The 18,860-nt window shown below is 41.2% G+C and overlaps 1 protein-coding gene across 2 annotated transcripts in view; it reads left to right on the forward strand.

Moving 5' to 3' along the window:
• The window catches only part of HHIP (hedgehog interacting protein), a 96,015-nt gene that overhangs the window by 54,416 nt on the left and 22,739 nt on the right, over nucleotides 1–18,860 (forward strand). For both annotated transcript variants that reach the window (XM_024207617.2, XM_024207618.2), the window contains exons 5-8: nucleotides 10,103–10,254; nucleotides 11,104–11,277; nucleotides 13,511–13,654; nucleotides 17,036–17,157. In XM_024207617.2, the coding sequence (XP_024063385.2) occupies nucleotides 10,103–10,254; nucleotides 11,104–11,277; nucleotides 13,511–13,654; nucleotides 17,036–17,157 (592 nt within the window). The remainder of the gene's footprint in view (nucleotides 1–10,102; nucleotides 10,255–11,103; nucleotides 11,278–13,510; nucleotides 13,655–17,035; nucleotides 17,158–18,860) is intronic.

An 18,860-nucleotide genomic window follows, 5' to 3' on the forward strand; every position in this document is an offset into this window, starting at 1 on the left:
TGGCACATGATGGCATATATCACATTGGTAGATGTGCAGGTGAACGAGCCCCTGATGGTATGGCTGATGTGATTAGGCCCTATGATGGTGTCACTTGAATAGATATGTGGACAGAGTTGGCATCGGGCTTTGTTACAAGGATAGGTTCCAGGGTCAGTGTTTTTGTTCAGTGATGTGTGGTTGCTGGTGAGTATTTGCTTTAGGTTGGGGGGTTGTCTGTAAGCGAGGACAGGTCTGTCTCCCAAGATCTGTGAGAGTAAAGGATCATCTTTCAGGATAGGTTGTAGATCTCTGATGATGCGCTGGAGAGGTTTTAGTTGGGGGCTGAAGGTGACAGCTAATGGTGTTCTGTTATTTTCTTTGTTGGCCCTGTCTTGTAGGAGGTGACTTCTGGGTACTCGTCTGGCTCTGTCAATCTGTTTTTTCACTTCAGCAGGTGGGTATTGTAGTTTTAAGAATGCTTGATAGAGATCTTGTAGGTGCTTGTCTCTATCTGAGGGATTGGAGCAAATGCGGTTATATCTTAGAGCTTGGCTATAGACAATGGATCGTGTGGTGTGTCCTGGATGGAAGCTGGAGGCATGTAGGTAAGTGTAGCGGTCAGTAGGTTTCCGGTACAGGGTGGTATTTATGTGACCATCGCTTATTAACACAGTAGTGTCCAGGAAATGGACCGCTTGTGTGGATTGATCTAGGCTGAGGTTGATGGTGGGATGGAAATTATTGAAATCATGGTGGAATTCCTCAAGGGCTTCTTTTCCATGGGTCCAGATGATGAAGATGTCATCAATGCAGCGCAAGTAGAGTAGGGGTGTTAGGGGACGAGAGCTAAGGAAGCGTTGTTCTAAGTCAGCCATAAAAATGTTGGCATACTGTGGGGCCATGCGGGTACCCATAGCAGTGCCGCTGACTTGAAGGTATATATTGTCCCCAAATGTGAAATAGTTGTGGGTGAGGACAAAGTCACAGAGTTCAGCCACCAGGTTAGCTGTGACATTATCGGGGATACTGTTCCTGATAGCTTGTAGTCCATCTGTGTGTGGAATATTGGTGTAGAGGGCTTCTACGTCCATAGTGGCCAGGATGGTGTTTTCTGGAAGATCACCGATGGATTGTAGTTTCCTCAGGAAGTCAGTAGTATCTCGAAGATAGCTAGGAGTGCTGGTAGCGTAGGGTCTGAGGAGAGAGTCCACATAACCAGAGAAGCCTGATGTTAGGGTGCCAATGCCTGAGATGATGGGACGTCCAGGATTTCCAGGTTTATGGATCTTGGGTAGCAAATAGAATGTCCCTGGTCGGGGTTCTAGGCATGTGTCTGTACAGATTTGTTCCTGCGCTTTGTCAGGGAGTTTTTTTAGCAGATGGTGTAGTTTCTTTAGGTAATCCTCAGTGGGATCAGAGGATAATGGCCTGTAGAATGTGGTGTTAGAGAGCTGTCTAGCAGCCTCTTGGTCATATTCCAATTTATTCATGATGACGACAGCACCTCCTTTGTCAGCCTTTTTGATAATGATGTCAGGGTTGTTTCTGAGACTGTAGATGGCGTTGTGTTCAGCATGGCTGAGGTTATGGGGCAAGTGATGTTGCTTTTCCACAATTTCAGCCTTTGCACGTTGACGGAAGCAATCTATGTAGAAATCCAGTCTGTTGTTTCGACCATCCGGAGGAGTCCACGCAGAATCCTTTTGTTTGTAGTGCTGGTAGGGGGGATTCTGTGGGTTAGTATGCTGTTCAGAGGTATGTTGGAAATATTCTTTGAGTCGGAGACGTCGAAAGTAGGATTCTAGGTCACCGCAGAACTGTATCATGTTCGTGGGTCTGGAGGGACAAAAGGAGAGGCCCCGAGATAGGACAGACTGCACATCGTTCACCTGCACATCTACCAATGTGATATATGCCATCATGTGCCAGCAATGCCCCTCTGCCATGTACATTGGCCAAACCGGACAGTCTCTACGCAAAAGAATTAATGGACACAAATCTGACATCAGGAATCATAATACTCAAAAACCAGTGGGAGAACATTTTAACCTGTCTGGCCATTCTATGACAGACCTGCGGGTGGCTATCTTAAAACAGAAAAACTTCAAAAACAGACTCCAACGAGAGACTGCTGAGCTGGAATTGATATGCAAACTAGACACAATCAACTCAGGGCTAAATAGGGATTGGGAATGGCTGAGCCATTACAAACATTGAATCTATCTCCCCTTGTAAGTATTCTCACACTTGCTTCTTATCAAACTGTCTGTACTTGGCTACCTTGATTATCACTTCAAAAGTTTTTTTTCTCTTACTTAATTGGCCTCTCAGAGTTGGTAAGACAACTCCCACCTGTTCATGCTCTCTGTATGTGTGTATATATATATCTCCTCAATGTTTCACTCTATATGCATCCGAAGAAGTGGGTTGTAGCCCACGAAAGCTCATGCTCTAATAAATTTGTTAGTCTCTAAGGTGCCACAAGTACCTCTGTTCTTTTTGATGACTTATGAGGGAAGATTGAAAAAATTGGGTTTGTTTAGTCTGGAAAAGAGAAGACTGAAAGGGGACACAATAACAGTTTTCAAGTACATAAAAGGTTGTTACAACTAGGAGGGAGAAGAATTGTTCTTTTTAACCTCTGAGGATAGGACAGGAAGCAATGGGTTTAAATTGCAGCAGGAGGTTTAGGTTGGACATTAGGAAAAACTTCCTAACTATCAGGGTGGTTAAGCACTGGAATAAATTGCCTAGGGAGGTTGTGGAATCTCCATCATTGGACATTTTTAAGAGCAGATTAGACAAAAACCTCTGGGAATGGTCTAGATAATACTTAGATACAGGGCTGGCGCAACCCATTAGGCGACCGGCTGTACAATTTGGGGGGCGGCGACCGTGGTGGTATTTCAGCGGCGGGACCTTCCGCCACCCCTGTGGGGGGCGGCATTTCGGGACAGGACCTTCCGCTGCCTAGGGCGGCAGAAAAGCTGGCGGCGCTCCTGCTTAGATAATACTTAGTCCTGCCATGAGTGCAGGGGACTGGACTAGACCTCTCGAGGTCCCTTCCAGTCCTATGATTCTACGCTTTCTACAAATTATAGAATTACAGATAGGAATCACATCAACCACCACATGCGCTGTGGACCCCAGTAGCTGTTTAATAACACATAGCAATACACCCACTTTATAGCAGGAAGTAAAAGCTACAGCATTCCAATGAATTCCTCTCTCTAGATATTCATACTACACTCATCACAATGGTATCTGAGTGACTACTGGGGAAACCTTTGAGAAGCATTCTGTAATTATCTACATTGGATTTTAGCTAATAATTCCACTTTCTGGCAGGTTCATTTGGGTCATTAATGTCTATGGGAAAAATGCTGCCCCTATATAAATGCACAAATAACTCGCACTGACTTCAGTGGGATTTTTGCATGTGTATCTGAGGTCAAAAAATAACTGAAGTTGGAAGATGTTGCTAAATGAAACTGAAGAGATACCAGTATGCCCTAAAGATGGAAATATTCTTCACTAAAGTGTAAAAGGGTTTATTTGGAACAACAGGAAACTATAAAGCAAAACATAACAAACCAAATCTTCAGACACCTACAAAATACATTGTATTATAAACAAGGAAAAAGCATAACAACATCTTGGTGACAGCTAAATGTTGAAGGCTCCCAGCTACGCCTCTTTCTAGCTGATGCACGCAGCCTGAGTGTCGCTGCTCGGAAGCACCAAGCCTGTCTAAAGCACAATGCCTCTTGGGTTCTGGGCAGAGCATTGAGAGAGTGGTGCCCCTTGCTGCTGATCAGGTGTAGCTAGCAGCTGTCCCTATGCAGAAGGGCAACAACATTTGCTCCTTCCAGATACCTACCATCTCAGGCTGCTCTACCAACATGGACACTCTTTCCTGGTTTGCAGCTGTACAGGTCTTCTGAGAAGAGTGGAGGGCTGCCCTGCATCCTCTCCCCCCACCATATTTAGATGGGTCATAATCTGGACCAGAGAAGGTGAGAAGAAACAGGCAGCTGGTTAAGAAATATTCCCTGCCATATTAATACACCTCTACCCCGATATAATGCAACCCGATATAGCACGAATTCTGATATAACGCGGTAAAGCAATGCTCCGGAGGGGGGGGCGGGTCTGCGCACTCCAATGGATCAAAGCAAGTTTGATATAACGCGGTTTCACCTATAACGCGGTAAGATTTTTTGGCTCCCGAGGACAGCGTTATATGGGGTAGAGGTGTAATTCAAGACTTGAGCATCTTTCTCTGAAGTGTTTTTTCTGAGACAGACACTTTTGTAAGTGAATGAAAAACAACTCAGTGTTGCAGCCTTACAGATCACATTTGGTGAGACCAAGCAAAGTCTCATTCAGAGACTAAAAGAATTCCAAATCCAAGAATTGGCTAATTTGGATTTACACTGCTCTAAAAATGAATACATGTATTGGACACACACAGTTTTTTTAATAAAAAACCTCAAAACAACAGTGGCTTGGCAAATGGAATTTACAGTAATGACAGAGGCAGAAACAGACCCAAGTGTCTGGAGGTGTTTGCAGTGCAATAGGAGAATGGAAATAGCAGTTTGGTAGGTCTAATCTACATACTACACACAACCATGCCATAGGTGTAATTGTTTTTCCTTATGGTAAATTTTTTAACTTACAGAGGCCCCTTGAATGCAGATGATTAGACAAAAGGGTAGAGTTTTTTATTTTGGATTATTGATCCTCTGTGTAGTATCTCCCAATCCCCTTCCCCTACCAATTCCTGGCTTTTTCTGTCCCTTCTTTTGCCCGCTCTTTCCTGACCTTTGACAGGAAGGCTCCTCATTTCCTCTTTATGATGAAGGAAGAAAGGCTTTGGAAGGCAGTGTGCGCCCATGCAACAATCTTGTTGCTGGGTCCCACTGCTGCAATATTCAAATTCCCTTCACATGCTGGGGCCACATGTCTATAAAATTTGCATGAAATGTTGATTTAGTTGTGACCAGGCAGAGAATCTAATGCTGATTTTGAAGCCTATAGTATGAACCAATAAGGTAAGGCGATTCAAGCAGGAAGAGGGTCTGTTGATATTTCCAAGGGAAATTGGAGGTTCCTAGGTGAATTTTCCCAAGCTGCAGAAGGTATGAGTGAAGCTCTGGGTTTTTCTTGTTTTAACTGTAACCCTTCACTCATCCTTACTTAGTGGTACAACTCCGATAGCTAATGGGAATTGTTGCAGAAATTAAAGGCCATTTTTAAATAAGAGCTTTCACATTATCAAAAACATACTTAAGTTACTTTACAAAAAACCCACAAAATTAAACATATGGTCATGCAGATTTGCAATGAAATTTATTACATGGGAAACAGATTAAATGAAAGGCTACTAGCTGATGAGATTATACAGAATAGCCCATACAGTAATATATTCAAACAAACATTCTAAAAAATTACCACAGAAGTGATTTAATACTATGAGTCAAAATATTTAAAAAAATATTTTTGACACACACACATACCCTTTTCTTTAAGTGAAAAGATGCTGTTAATTGCCAACTTAAATTGGGATAGTCCAGACCACAAGTTTATTAAAAATTAACACATGATACTATTTCACCCCCGGAAGATCAACTGGACTATGAAATAGTTTTTCAAAGTAAGCGTTTGTAGCTTTATTACTGGAATTGTTTACAATTACACTAGACAAAGCACTTGAAAATATATAATAGAGTCCAATTTTGCATGTGTCAGGAAGTGGATTAGGTAACATGTTGGGTTAAGAGTTACAGTGGTCAGCCTTAAAATCTCACTGATTTTACCTAAGTTAATTAGATACACATTCTTTCTCAAAAACTCTGCTCCTTGTGTGTGTTCTCAAGGTTGTAGCCACTGACTTGAGACAAAAATACTTTCTTACTGCTCTTTTAATCCTCTCAGTACTGCTGAAGCAACACAGCTGAAGTCAGTGGAGTTACCCCAGTTTAACATGAATTAAGAATCTGGCCCAGTGATTCGAAATATTGGAGAACTATTAATTTCCAGACAAATTTACATTAAGGTGGAGTTAGTTGACAATATTGATCAGTAAATTAGGGATAAAACACATTAAAGGGATGTTGTAATTTATCTAAAATCAAGCATTACAAATCCATGAAATTTTGAGTTAAGGTTACACTTAAAAGAAATCCAAACATATTAAGATAAGGAACCCAGATACTTTGACATGTAGTGACATCATACAATAACCATGCCTTTATCATGAAGGTATTTTAATGTCTGGTCCCAGATTAAATGTTACTGATTTTTAATGACACGTGATTTTTTTTTTCATGTTTTCCTCTTTATAGCATCGCTATATCCAACCTACTCCCCACAAGGGTCACCACGCACTCCTTGGCTGAAGCTAAGGAGCCAGCCCAATATTTCAAATTGACAGGGAAAAAAAACAATTTTTAAAACAATTGTAGTGCTGGTGAAAAGTGACCAATTGCCAGCAAAAGGAGTTGTCGATCAGTCTCCAGAACTGCACAGAAAGTGGCAGTGCCAGCTTTCTTGTTATGTTCTGCCAATACATTTCACCTTATTTTGGATACACCTTCAAAGGGATCAGATAGTAGTTTCATATTTCATGAACTCCCTGCTAAGACTGCCAACAAAAGGTGTCAATGGCTAATGCCTGAAAATACTGCTGAGCTTCAGATAAACTTGTATGTGTCCTCCAGACTTCGCTGGAGATCAGTTGCAGCCTAGGGGTGATTCAGAAAGATAGACTGTTTCATGAAAAGGATGGTGGCAAGTTATTTCAATGATGACTAAGAAAGAAAAAGTAAAATGTGGAAATAAACTATCCATCACATTTCTCATTGTGTCAATTGGCTTGACAAGTGTGCAGTATGCTCTCAGGTTGCCAGTTGCCAAGAGTAAGAAGCCTGAGGGGTTGCTGTGGAGTTTGGAAACCAAAAATCCATTAATGAAAAAGAAAACAGATTTTTTTTTGAGAGAGAGAGAGAGAGAGAGAGAGAGAGAGAGAGAAAACTTGAAGCCTTGAAAAAAATCAGCAAGACTGGATTATTCTGATTCGCAGTGTCAACATGAACTCCCTATAGAGATTTTATCTGGTATCTCTACCGACCTGTTCAACAATGTAAAGTGCATACCATTGCAGAAAATTGTATCCTTACCTGCACAGTAGGTATGGTTTCAAAAGATACAGGACCTAGAGAGCTACCAAATCTGAAACAGTAGTTTCATCAAATAATGCTGTTTCATACTGTATTAGTGGCAGGGCTGAACATCTGAGAGCAATTGCTTTCCAAGGCCAGGAAAAGCAAATACTTAACAATTCAACTTGATGAATCAAGTTATGTTTCTGGTGCTGCAGAGGTTCTGGCATTTGAGAGATGTTTCTTGAGGTTCTGTTGAAGGCGACTTACTCATTTGTAAAGTTGGGACAGGATAAACAGGAGACTGCTTATCTGAGACAATAAAAGTTTTCCACATTCAGTGAAAGCCATGTATTGCCATCTGTGAGAACAGTGCCAAAGCAATGACAAGTATGAATAGCAGTCTGGTCACATGGATGCAAAACACCACATAGCTTCAGTGTTTCATAAACCACAAATTTCTTGCTGCTAAGAAAATGCCTGGAAATCTGTGCCAGATCCTTCATGAAGCTGTTGAAGTAGTGAACTTAATTAATAGCTCTCCATTCAATTTTCTGTTTGTCCTATTCGGTGGGTACATCTTCACTATCCACCGTATCGGCGGGTAGCAATCGATTTATCCGGGATCGATATATCGCGTCTTGTTAAGACGCGATATATCGATCCCCGAACGCACTCACCGTTGACTCCGGAACTCCACCAGAGCGAGCGGCAGTAGCGCAGTCAACGGGGGAGCCACGGCCGTCAATCCCACGCCGTGTGGACCCCAGGTAATTCGATCCAAGATACTTCAAGTTGCGTATCTTGGATCGATCCTCCACCCCAGTGTAGACCAGCCCTGTGATATCTTTCACCAGCAACTCCTCTTTCACACTGAGGAGATATAGCTCTCATAAAATAAAATGCTAAGCAGAATCTTCAAATTAGGAGAAGAATGATCAACAATCTCCCCTTGCTGATGTCTTCAATAATTCACCTTGGGTGGTAGGCTTCAATTTGAGTTGCCATCTTTGAGCATCTAAATGAGCTGATTCTTCTCTCCAAAGGAAGAATGGGAGTGTCTGTCTACGCACAACAGGGTAGAATCATGCATCAGAAAACTTGGAAATGTATGCCCTCTAGTTTGTAAAAAAAGAAACTCAGATTAGCTTCCTGTTTCAGACTTGATCAAGGTAACCTGGTAAAAACTCTCAGGAACTCAAATCAGCATCTAAAATAAATTCAGACCCAGCTGCAGGACTATGTTTTTGATGAACCACAAAAGAGAAAAAGATGCAGATAACTCTGTAGCACTGACTAGGCCACTGCAAGACAAAGTGGCAGACTTCTCCTCTGACAACATCTCATAGCTGACTTTCTCTAGCCAAAAACTCAGCTGATTTTGGCTGCCTCTGAAAAAGAAGGATCCAGCTTTAGTTGTACAAACTATGAAAGGTCTCATCCTATTTTCATCCTTGTTTCTCTAAGCCAGGTTTCTCTTCAGTGATTGTGAAAAAAACAAAGTATCGGAATCATCTCCCAAGTGAAAATAAATTTTAACTGTGCATTTTCTGAATGAGGCCTCCTGTTGAACATATCCCAACAGCCAAGACAGGCTCATCCATAACACTGAATTGCAAGTATCAGAGGGGTAGCCGTGTTAGTCTGGATCTGTAAAAAGCGACAGAGTCCTGTGGCACCTAATAGACCAACAGATGTATTGGAGCGTAAGATTTCGTGGGTGAATACTCACTTTGTCAGATCTGAAAGCGAGTCTGACGAAGTGAGTATTCACCCACGAAAGTTTATGCTCCAATACATCTCTTAGTTTATAAGGTGCCACAGGACTCTATCATTGAATTGCAAGTGTATTTAAAAGATTTCACTCTCCTTTTAATTTAGAATTCTATATTCAGTTATCACAGGTGTGGTTATGGTTACAAAAATTTTTGCCTGCATTTGAATGGGGTTTAAAGTCTTGGGAGGAAAAAGATCACAAAACATTTCTTATTAGCAGCTCCGTGAGTCTGAGGAATCCTGACCTAAGCTACCAAATAGCCATGATGTAAACAGTCACATATGAATTGAATTTGAACCATTGATTAGACTATTCTGTTTATTTGTGTGCTCTTCTGCAGATGACAGTATATTACCTAAAAGGGTAAAACAAATCTATATGCTCTCTTTTTATTTAAATACAGCAAAATGAAATTTAAGCCGTAGTAAATTACATATATTTTTAGAAGCCAGAAGCTTAAATTGCCTTCTATTTAAGTACACTGGTATTTGCATTGTCACAGTATATTATATAGATTTGATGCATAACATATAACTGTACTAATCTTGGTGGTAATCATAACAACAAGAAAAGTTGTTTGGGGATTTTCTATTTTTATTTTTAAGAATAACAAAAACCTTTCCATTGAATGGCCACATGTAAAACTATGGTTTCTGTGTAGAGAGACCGAGGCTGCTTATTACCTACAGTATGCTAGCTATGATGAACAGACCACCATAGTTGTGACAACTAATGTAGCTGCCTCCAGGGTAAAACAAAGGTTTACATATTACACAAGCAATTTAACTGTTTTCTAAACATATTGCCAAGACAGTGGGAGTTGGCAGCCAACACTGTGTTTTAGGTTTTGGATACTTGGATTAGAAGTGACTGCTGATTACAGACCTTTTTATTTGTCTTCTACGAACTACAAGCATACTAGTAACCCAGCAAAGAATTCTTCACAGCACTTAAACTTGTCTTCATGGCTTCCCAAAGATTACATACACAAATCACTCCACAAAAGTGGAATAAGAGTCTTGTGCATAGATAACTACACAAGACAATTGTCTTGTTCTAACTCTTAAAGAGTAGCTGAAAGTGAAATGTTTTATAATCTTTTTTGTGTAGTAATCAGGGAAGAAAGAAAACAGTTTGGGCAAAGATTATCCACTTTGTGTTTTTCATTTGACTGCAGGGAGGAGATGAAAGAGGACTGTTAAGCCTTGCATTCCATCCCAATTATAAGAAAAATGGAAAGCTGTATGTGTCTTATACCACCAACCAAGAACGGTGGGCCATTGGACCTCATGACCACATCCTTAGGGTCGTAGAATACACAGTATCCAGGTACCATTAAAAGTCAAAAAATCAAAAACCTTATGCTGTTCATCACTCTTTTTTCTTTGGTATTCCTTATTTTTAAAATGAATTGTAACATTACAATGGATATATTTAGGTTCTTTCAGGAAGTACCACTGGGTTAATTTCAAGCAATAGTTTTGAAACAGCAGTGAGTATATTGCCTCATTCTGTTTTTTTAATACACTTTCAATTATCATTTGTATTAGTTGTTCCCAAATTATCCTGTGTAATATCTTTTGTGACATAGCGATTTCTAAGAAATTGTTTGATGTTTTACTATAGAGTTACAATAGCTCTTCTGTCATTTGACTAAATTTAAGTTTATTGTTCAAAATAGGAAATCAAGAATGGCATGTAGCCAATCAGTGGCTGCTAGCAGCAAGTATCTCCAATGGCTTGTGATGGGACACTAGATGGGGAGGGATCTGAGTTACCACAGAGAATTCTATCCCAGGCATCTGGCTGATGGGTCTTGCCCACATGCTCAGGATCTAACTGATCTTCATATTGGGGGGTCAGAAAGGAATATTCCCCTGGGTCAGATTGGCAGAGACTCTGGGAGTTGGGGGCAGGGAGGTTCGCCTTCCTCTGCAGCATGGGGCATGGGTCAATTGCAGGTTTAAACTAATGTAAATGGTGAATTCTCTGTAACTTAAAGTCTTTAAACCATGATTTGAGGACTTCAGTAACTCAGCAAGAGGTTAGGGGTCTGTTACAGGAGTAGGTGGGTGAGGTTCTGTCGCCTGCAATGTGCAGGAAGTCAGACTAGATGATCATGATGGTCCCTTCTGACCTTTGAGTCTATGAATCTATTTTTATAACTTTATACCACAGGAAAAATCCACACCAGGTTGATATGAGAACAGCAAGAGTGTTTCTAGAAGTAGCAGAGCTACACCGAAAACATCTAGGAGGACAGCTTCTGTTTGGCCCTGATGGCTTCTTATATATTTTCCTTGGTGATGGAATGATCACTCTAGATGATATGGAGGAGATGGATGGTTTAAGGTACAAAACCTGCCAATAGATAGGTTCCTTTTTCTTAATTATTTGTCTTTGCCTTTCGACAATAATTAGGGTCAGACATTTGAGTCCCCCAGTGTTGTGATCAGTCACCACAAACACAGAGGGACAAACGCTGCTCACTTTACTCATGCTACTAAGCATCATTGGCTTTGGAGCATGAGTTAAGCAAATATTCTCAGTACATTCTTGCAGCTGAAATAAATCTTTTCATACTTGTGTGTTATCAAAGCATTTAATTAGCTGTCACCAGCAGTTGTGATTAGATTTAAACTAGGGCTGTCAAACTATTAAAAAAATTAATCGCAATTAATTGGAGTTTTAACCGCATTGTTAAACACTAATAGAATACCATTTATTCTATTATATTTTGGATGTTTTCTACATTTTCAAATATGCTGATTTCAATTACAACACAATTACAACTTTATATTATTTTTATTATAAACATTTGCACTGTAAAAAGATAAACAAAAGAGACTCTGTGTGTTGGGGAGGAAGTGTGTGTGTGTGTGTTGGGGGAGTGCTCTCTCTTTAAGCAGAGCATTCAAGAGCCTGAACACTTTTTCAGTCAGCAGCTCTCACTCCTGAGCTAGCAGCAGCACGAGGCAGGCCCCCCCCCTTCCCTAACCCCAGCCCAGCAGCAACTTGGTACATGGATGGAGGGAGGGGGACACCCCGACATCAGCCCTCAACCTCTCCCTCAGCACCCCTGACTGCGCAGCCAACAGGAGGCAGGCTCCTGGTCCAGAGCAGCTTGGCCAGGGATGGCTCCATGGAGTGGGGGGGAGGAGCAGCAGTGGAGCAGGGTGGCTCGCCCTGAACATGGAATGGCCTCCCTCACCCATCCCTAAGGCCAGCCCTCATTACGAAGTCTCTTGTCCCTGGTCACCTCCTGCTCACTGCCACAGCCTGTGCCTCACTCCCCGCTCAGCTGCCACCAACTCCCATCTCCAGAGGTGTGCTATTAACACTCATTAAAAAAAATAACATTAATCTGTTTTGAGTTAATCACATGTGTTAACTGCAATTGACAGCCCTAATTTAAACATGACAAAGGCTCCCTCTCCTAAATAATTTTTCTCCAAACAGGCCAATTTAAAGAAGCAAATGTACTATAAGAAAGGTTACAGACACATACTGAGGTAAATCATGGCCCTGCACCAACCAGAAAAACATCCAGACAGCAAATGAAGCAATCCTATTTCGGGTGCTGCCCCTATAGCTTTGTCCATCTACTTGGTACATTGTGCTAAACTCCAGTTGGAATAACACTTGCTTGTCATTTAGAATAAGTAACGTATGAGTCCAGATGGAGAGATCTTCCCTCATTAACTGACAGGAGGTGCTACACTCAGAGGCCTCATCACCGCTGATAGACAAGCAGATGTTCTGTAGCTTTTGCAACAAGCATATCATTAGTGGCAAAACTGAAGAATAATTCCAACATTTTATTTTAAATATATATACAATAATGGGAGACTAAAACAGATTGAGGATTGTATATGGGAAAGGACAGAAAGCAATTAATTTAAATATTTAGTCGATGCATGTTTTTGCAAAGAAGTTTTGATAGTATAATATAAAGTTGAGTTATCCTTTTTCCACCCCATCATGAACGTTATGAGAAAATGTTTTTGCCTTGTTCTATTCCTTGTGACAAAAGAATTCTTGTTCACTACTAACATCAACATTTCCTATCAAAGCTCCATTCAAAGTATGAAAGGATTTTTATTTTTACATAAGCCATAAACCACCTTTGGAGTTCACTGCCACTAGATATTCTTGAATCCAAGAACAGGATTCAAAACCATATTAAATATACAAACACACACATTATATAGCTATATAATGAGTACAGCCACAGTTACCTTAGATAGGTTAAAACATAAAAGGGATGTAAACCCTCATGTTTCAGGGCATAAACCAATTGTCAGGATTTGAAGAAACTTCCCCTATTGGCAGGTTGTTTCATAAAGGAGCACTAAGTACCTCCTTATAAACATAATCTGTCAGAGACAGGATAATGAACTAGATGACCCATTGATCAGTTCAGGGATGGCACTCCCTATGATTCCTATGTTCCTTAAAAGTAATCTACATATGGCTCAGTGAAATAAGTGGTTCCCTTTATTGCTTCATTGTAGTACTATATAGATGAAATATATCAGCTGAAATACTTTTTAAAATCAATTATGTTATCCTCCAACTTTCTCAGTGATTTTACAGGTTCTGTATTACGTCTGGACGTAGATACTGATTTGTGCAATGTTCCTTATTCCATACCACGGAGCAACCCACACTTTAACAGCACCAATCAACCCCCTGAAATTTTTGCACATGGACTCCACAATCCAGGCAGGTAAGTAAGTTATATTTGTCATCGTTGAGGAGCAGATACTGTTGCGATCCAGGTGCTTCTTAGGCTTGCTAATTCCAGGACAAATTCTGCTCTCAGATATTTTATACATGCTTCTATTGAAACCAACAGGAGTGACAGACATCAGAGGACAGAAATCCACCTATAGAGTTAAGATTTAGCACCCAAAAGAAGGAATTTTAAGGAATATGTCACAGAATCTTGAATAGCACCCCTTTGAGACTGGGCCTTTGCAATACATCCATCAGGCCAGGTTGGGACCATAGTTTTGTAACTAGGTTTCCTACTCAGGGCTGGATTAACACAGGGGCTTTAGGGGCTGCAGCCCAGGGCCTCGGGCTAAGGGGGGCCCACAAAAATAAATCCATAATTTTATACAATTCAGTGGTCACCAACCCGATCGATCACAATCAACAGGTCGATCCTGGAGCCTCTGCCAGTCGATTGCGATCTCCAGGCCACTAAAAGTCCAGTGGCGCAGCAGGGCTCAGGCAGGCTGCCTGCATGCCGTGTTCCCATGCCGCTCCCAGAAGCAGCCAGCTGCTGGCACGTCTCTCTGTGCCCCTGGGGGGAGGAGGAGAACCGTCCCCGCAGCTCCCATTGGCTGGTTCCTGGGCAATGGGAGCTGCGGGGTGGCGATTACGGGCGCAGGCAATGCACGGAGACACGCTTTCCTCCTCCCCCCCCCAGGGGCGCGCAGAGATGTGCCAGCAGCCGGCCACAGTCGCTTCCGGGAACGTCGTGGGAACACAGCATGCAGGCAGCCTGCTGTGCTGCCGGCTGAGAGCCACCTGTGGTAAGCACCTCCCGGCTGGAGCCTACACTTCGCATCCCCTCCTGCACCCCAACCCTCTGCCCCAGGTCAGAATCCCCTCCTGCACCCAAACTCCCTCCCAGAGCTGGCACCCCCTCACCCTTTCCTGCACCCCAACACACTGCCCCAGCCTGGAGCCCCCTCCTGCACCCAAACTCCCTCCCAGAAAGAAACTAATATAATAGCTGTTCTAAGGTAAGAAGTAGGCTATTTTGAATTTACTTAACTATATTCTACATGTTCTACTGAAATGTAACCACAGAATGGCTTTATGTTAATTAAAAGCCAAGTTTAGTATAGCGTTGATAGCCTCAATTCATAATTGTGATCATTTTGTTTTAAATTAGGAAAAAGACTTGTATACAGGGGCCCCACAAAATCTAATAGCCCCGGGCCCACAAGAGAGTTAATCCGGCCTTGTTCCTACTGAGCAGTAAAATGCACTGTTTCTTTGTAAGCAGGCCAATCATTTCTCTATTATGAAATTGGAAATATGGTAATGGTATACGGGAGATCTTCAGTCTTGATTTGAAATAGTTCTCTACAGTTGTTTTTACTACAAGTTGTTGCCAGCTAGTGTATCTTTAATAGCACATCTTAAATGGTGGTGTCTCTCCAATGCCTAGTAGATGCATGGCTAAATAGGAAAAAATACCAGCAACATTTGAGATTATTTCACACCCTGAGAGACCCTAAGGAATACAGGGCTATAGAAGCTGAACTACAATATCTTCTTGCCCTTAGCGATAGTTGCTTCCTGACTAAGATGGAGGTACATTCATAAGACAGTTCAAGGAAGTTTGCACTGCTGCTGCCCAGGCTGTACCCGTCCTGAGCAAAGAAAGTGTATTGTTGTCAATAAAGCCCTTCCCAGAGCACTAAATTCACTTTTAGAAAGGAAAAAGAAGGAATGCATTCTTGTCCATATGCCTGTTGTCAGGATATTGAAAATTTTCTGTAGTATTTTATCTTGATCTGAACATTTGTTTAAAATGCCTCAATCAGAGGCAGCAAGGTCTAGTTGGCTAAATATGCAGATGAAATGCAGGAACTTTTATATTATATTCCCAGCTCTGCCAGGTACTTATTCTGTGGCCTTGGGCAAACCAATTAGCTATGCCTCAGATTCCCTATCTGAAAAGGGGGATAGTAATTTTGGAGGGGAAGAGAGGGTGTAAACATGAATGTTTTTACAATGATCTGAAGATATAAATCACTAGATACGTGCTTAGTATTATATTAAGACTCTTTTGATACACCTTTGTACAAAGGAGTGAGTTAAAGTGTGGTATATTAAGAAATATTTCACACAGTTTGATAGCAATAATTCTAGAGTCAGCAGAAGTCAGCTAATAAAGCCATCAGCAAGCTGCTTAAAACCCTCAGAGGTTTGTACAGATTTTTCATAGTTCAAAATATATATTTGGTAGAAAAAAGGCACAAAATGTTCAAGTAATAAATCATCTTTTGAAGTGGCAGAAACAGAAGTATTTTTAAAATAATGGGAGAGACATCTGTTAGCTTTAAGAAAGAAAAGAGAACTCAATTAACCACTGCAACTTAAAATGAAGTGTAGAGTAATACAGAGTAATGGCTGACAGGTTAAAAAAGTGAAACCTTTTCTTAACAGAAAAAAAGGCAAGTAGAAAACAAACGGAAATATCTGGTGCAATCTCAACAATAACAAAGAGCAGAGGGAGTCACATATTTTGTAGTTCAGCAATTAGGGGCGGCAATATTAACGGGCAGATCTACACTACAGCCTAAGTCGATATAACTTATGTCACTTAGCGGTGGGAAAACATCCTACCCCTGCGCAACACAAGCTTTGCGCTGTCCACACCAGCGCTACGTTGGCAGGAGACGCTCTTCTGCCTACATAACTTCCACTTCTTGCCAAGGTGCAGTAATTATGCCAATAGGAAAGTGCTCTCCTGTTGGCGTAGCACGTCTTAACCAGATGCGCTGCAGTGGTGCAGTTGCATCAAGGCAGCTGTGCCGATGTAGGGCTGGAGTGTAAACTTGCCCAGTAACATTTAAGGCCATGCTTTGAAAAACAGAAGAAATTCAATTTGGTTAAAAAAGGAGTTGTTCTTTACTTCCTTTCTATGGTCCAACATTGCTATGCAATAAGAATCAAGTTGCATAGATTTGGTGAGCCTTACAGAATAAAGCCGGTTAGAGTACCAATAATTTCAAACATTATTCAGCAGAGCCCAATTCTTAGTGACAAATAGGAAAAAAGTCTATCCGTTCTACAGAATATGTCATGAGGCATAGGGAGGGTTTGTAGCTGTAGTTTTGTTTTTGTTTTTTTGTCACAAAAGTATGAACGCTTTCTTACGCACACAAACTTATTTTCTTTGTGATCTGGGCACAGTGAATAATATACTCCACAAAAATATACAGACCACAAAGAGAATAGTCCTCCAAAATTTGACTTTTTATTCTATTAGTAGAGAAATAAGAGTCCATAAGAAGTACAACCAGCTTTCCCCTTGTCAGATCATGTCTTTTATGACTTTTCTAACATGTTTTTTGATGCACAGGTGTGCCGTGGATCGCCACCCAACAGATGTAAATATTAATTTAACAATACTTTGCTCAGACTCAAATGGAAAGAATAGATCTTCAGCAAGAATCTTGCAAATAGTAAAGGGGAAAGACTATGGTAAGTTTTATCCAAAACTATGATGACAAACAGCCTTCAAAAAGTCTGTGGAATAATAAATATGGTAGTATTGCCATAGGAAAATAGAAAAAAACAGATAAAAAGGAATATTGTAAGCTTAATAGGAAACCAATGAAAGACAAAGTACAAGCAAATAAAGGAAAGAAAAGAAAAAAAATGTAAATGACTGAGGTCTGTTGTTATACATGTTTGTTACCATATGAGACTGCTTATAAAGAAAATTTTCTGAAAGATCAGGAAGTGATGAAAATGTATGCTTACTCATTCACATGTAACCTCTTAAGACACAGAATTTAAGTCTTAGGCAATGTGCCTCTTGTAATGGAGTCTAACAACTATGATGGGGTGACTAGGAGACGATAATGGGACTGAGGAGAGGCCAATTAACCAGATAGGCCACAGCTGAGGGGAATTTGGTGGCCTAAGAAATCCCCTGAATGAATATGGAGCAGGAACAGGTGGGGCTAGTATAAAACCAGGAATCTGGCAGCAAAAAGGGGCTGCAGTGAGGGAACCTGTAGCCACTCTTTGAACATTAGAGAGGGAAGGAAAGAAAACTAGATTGAGAGGGTGTAGGAAAAGACTCAGGGAAGGGCAGCAAGGTTTAAGATGGTGCAGCCCTTGGCTGAGTAGAGGATCCCTGAGCTAGAGGGCAAGCCAGAGTTCCCTAATAGCCACTGGGAACTGGCACAGATGGGAAGATGGATGGTCTTAAGATGGGAAGATGTGGATGGGAAGACTGCCGGAGACAGTGTGTATGGAGAGACTTTGATATCTGGGAAGGGGAGGATTCTAGTGACCTGGCAGGAAGCCATGAAGCTAGAGCACCCTGAGTCACACAGAGAGAGAGAGAGAGGTGGCAGAGCAAGCAAACAAGTTGCAGAAGGGGGCGTAGGACCTGGAAAGAGCTAATCCCCAAAGCAGCCAGGAGGAGGTGCCCTAGCAGTGAGTGGGACCCTGTTCCAACAATCAAATAGGGAAACTACTGAACACTGTTTAAATTTCAGTTAAAATGTTCAGTTTGGAAATGTACAATATAATATTACTTCACAAGTCATAACATGGCACACAGTACATCAGGAAACTTGGATTTTAAAGAATTGTACATAATGTATTGACTTGGTGCTATTATTGCTAAATAAGTCTCTGAATTATATTTAATGTTAAAGTCTGATGCTTGCTGAGGACACTTGCAGGTACAGACAAAAGCCAGATGACCACAGCCCAGAGCTATCTTCTGCGTATGTTGAACATTTAACAGCTTCTAAATTCATTGTGGTAAAGTGTGGTAAAGTTCAAAGCAGTGTCACTTGTATGGTATCAAGGACTGATCTAATTTCATGGGACATAGGTCTTTAGACTGACCTATGTATACCCATTTCTCCCCCAATCTGTACTGTACTTTGAAAGTAGTACAGCTGAGCTGGCTCATGCAGTAGTCCATATATGTAATACAGTCACTTCAATTTTAGTTATTTCACATATTTGGTGTTGTCATTTTATGAATGCCAAGCCAAAGAAAAATGTGGTTTAAAATGGATTTGGTAAACCACTGCTCCAATGGAATTTTGACTGCATCTCTACTGTAGATCAAACTAAACAATATTGTGGTATGGAATTGTGTCCATCCAGAAGAACTTGCCAGAGCTTGTGCAGTGGTCAGTTGCTTAAATAAAAGAAAA

Source organism: Terrapene carolina, unplaced genomic scaffold (genome assembly GCF_002925995.2).
Source record: "Terrapene carolina triunguis isolate 2854851 unplaced genomic scaffold, T_m_triunguis-2.0 Scaffold66, whole genome shotgun sequence".
In the NCBI taxonomy this organism is placed as follows: domain Eukaryota; kingdom Metazoa; phylum Chordata; order Testudines; family Emydidae; genus Terrapene; species Terrapene triunguis.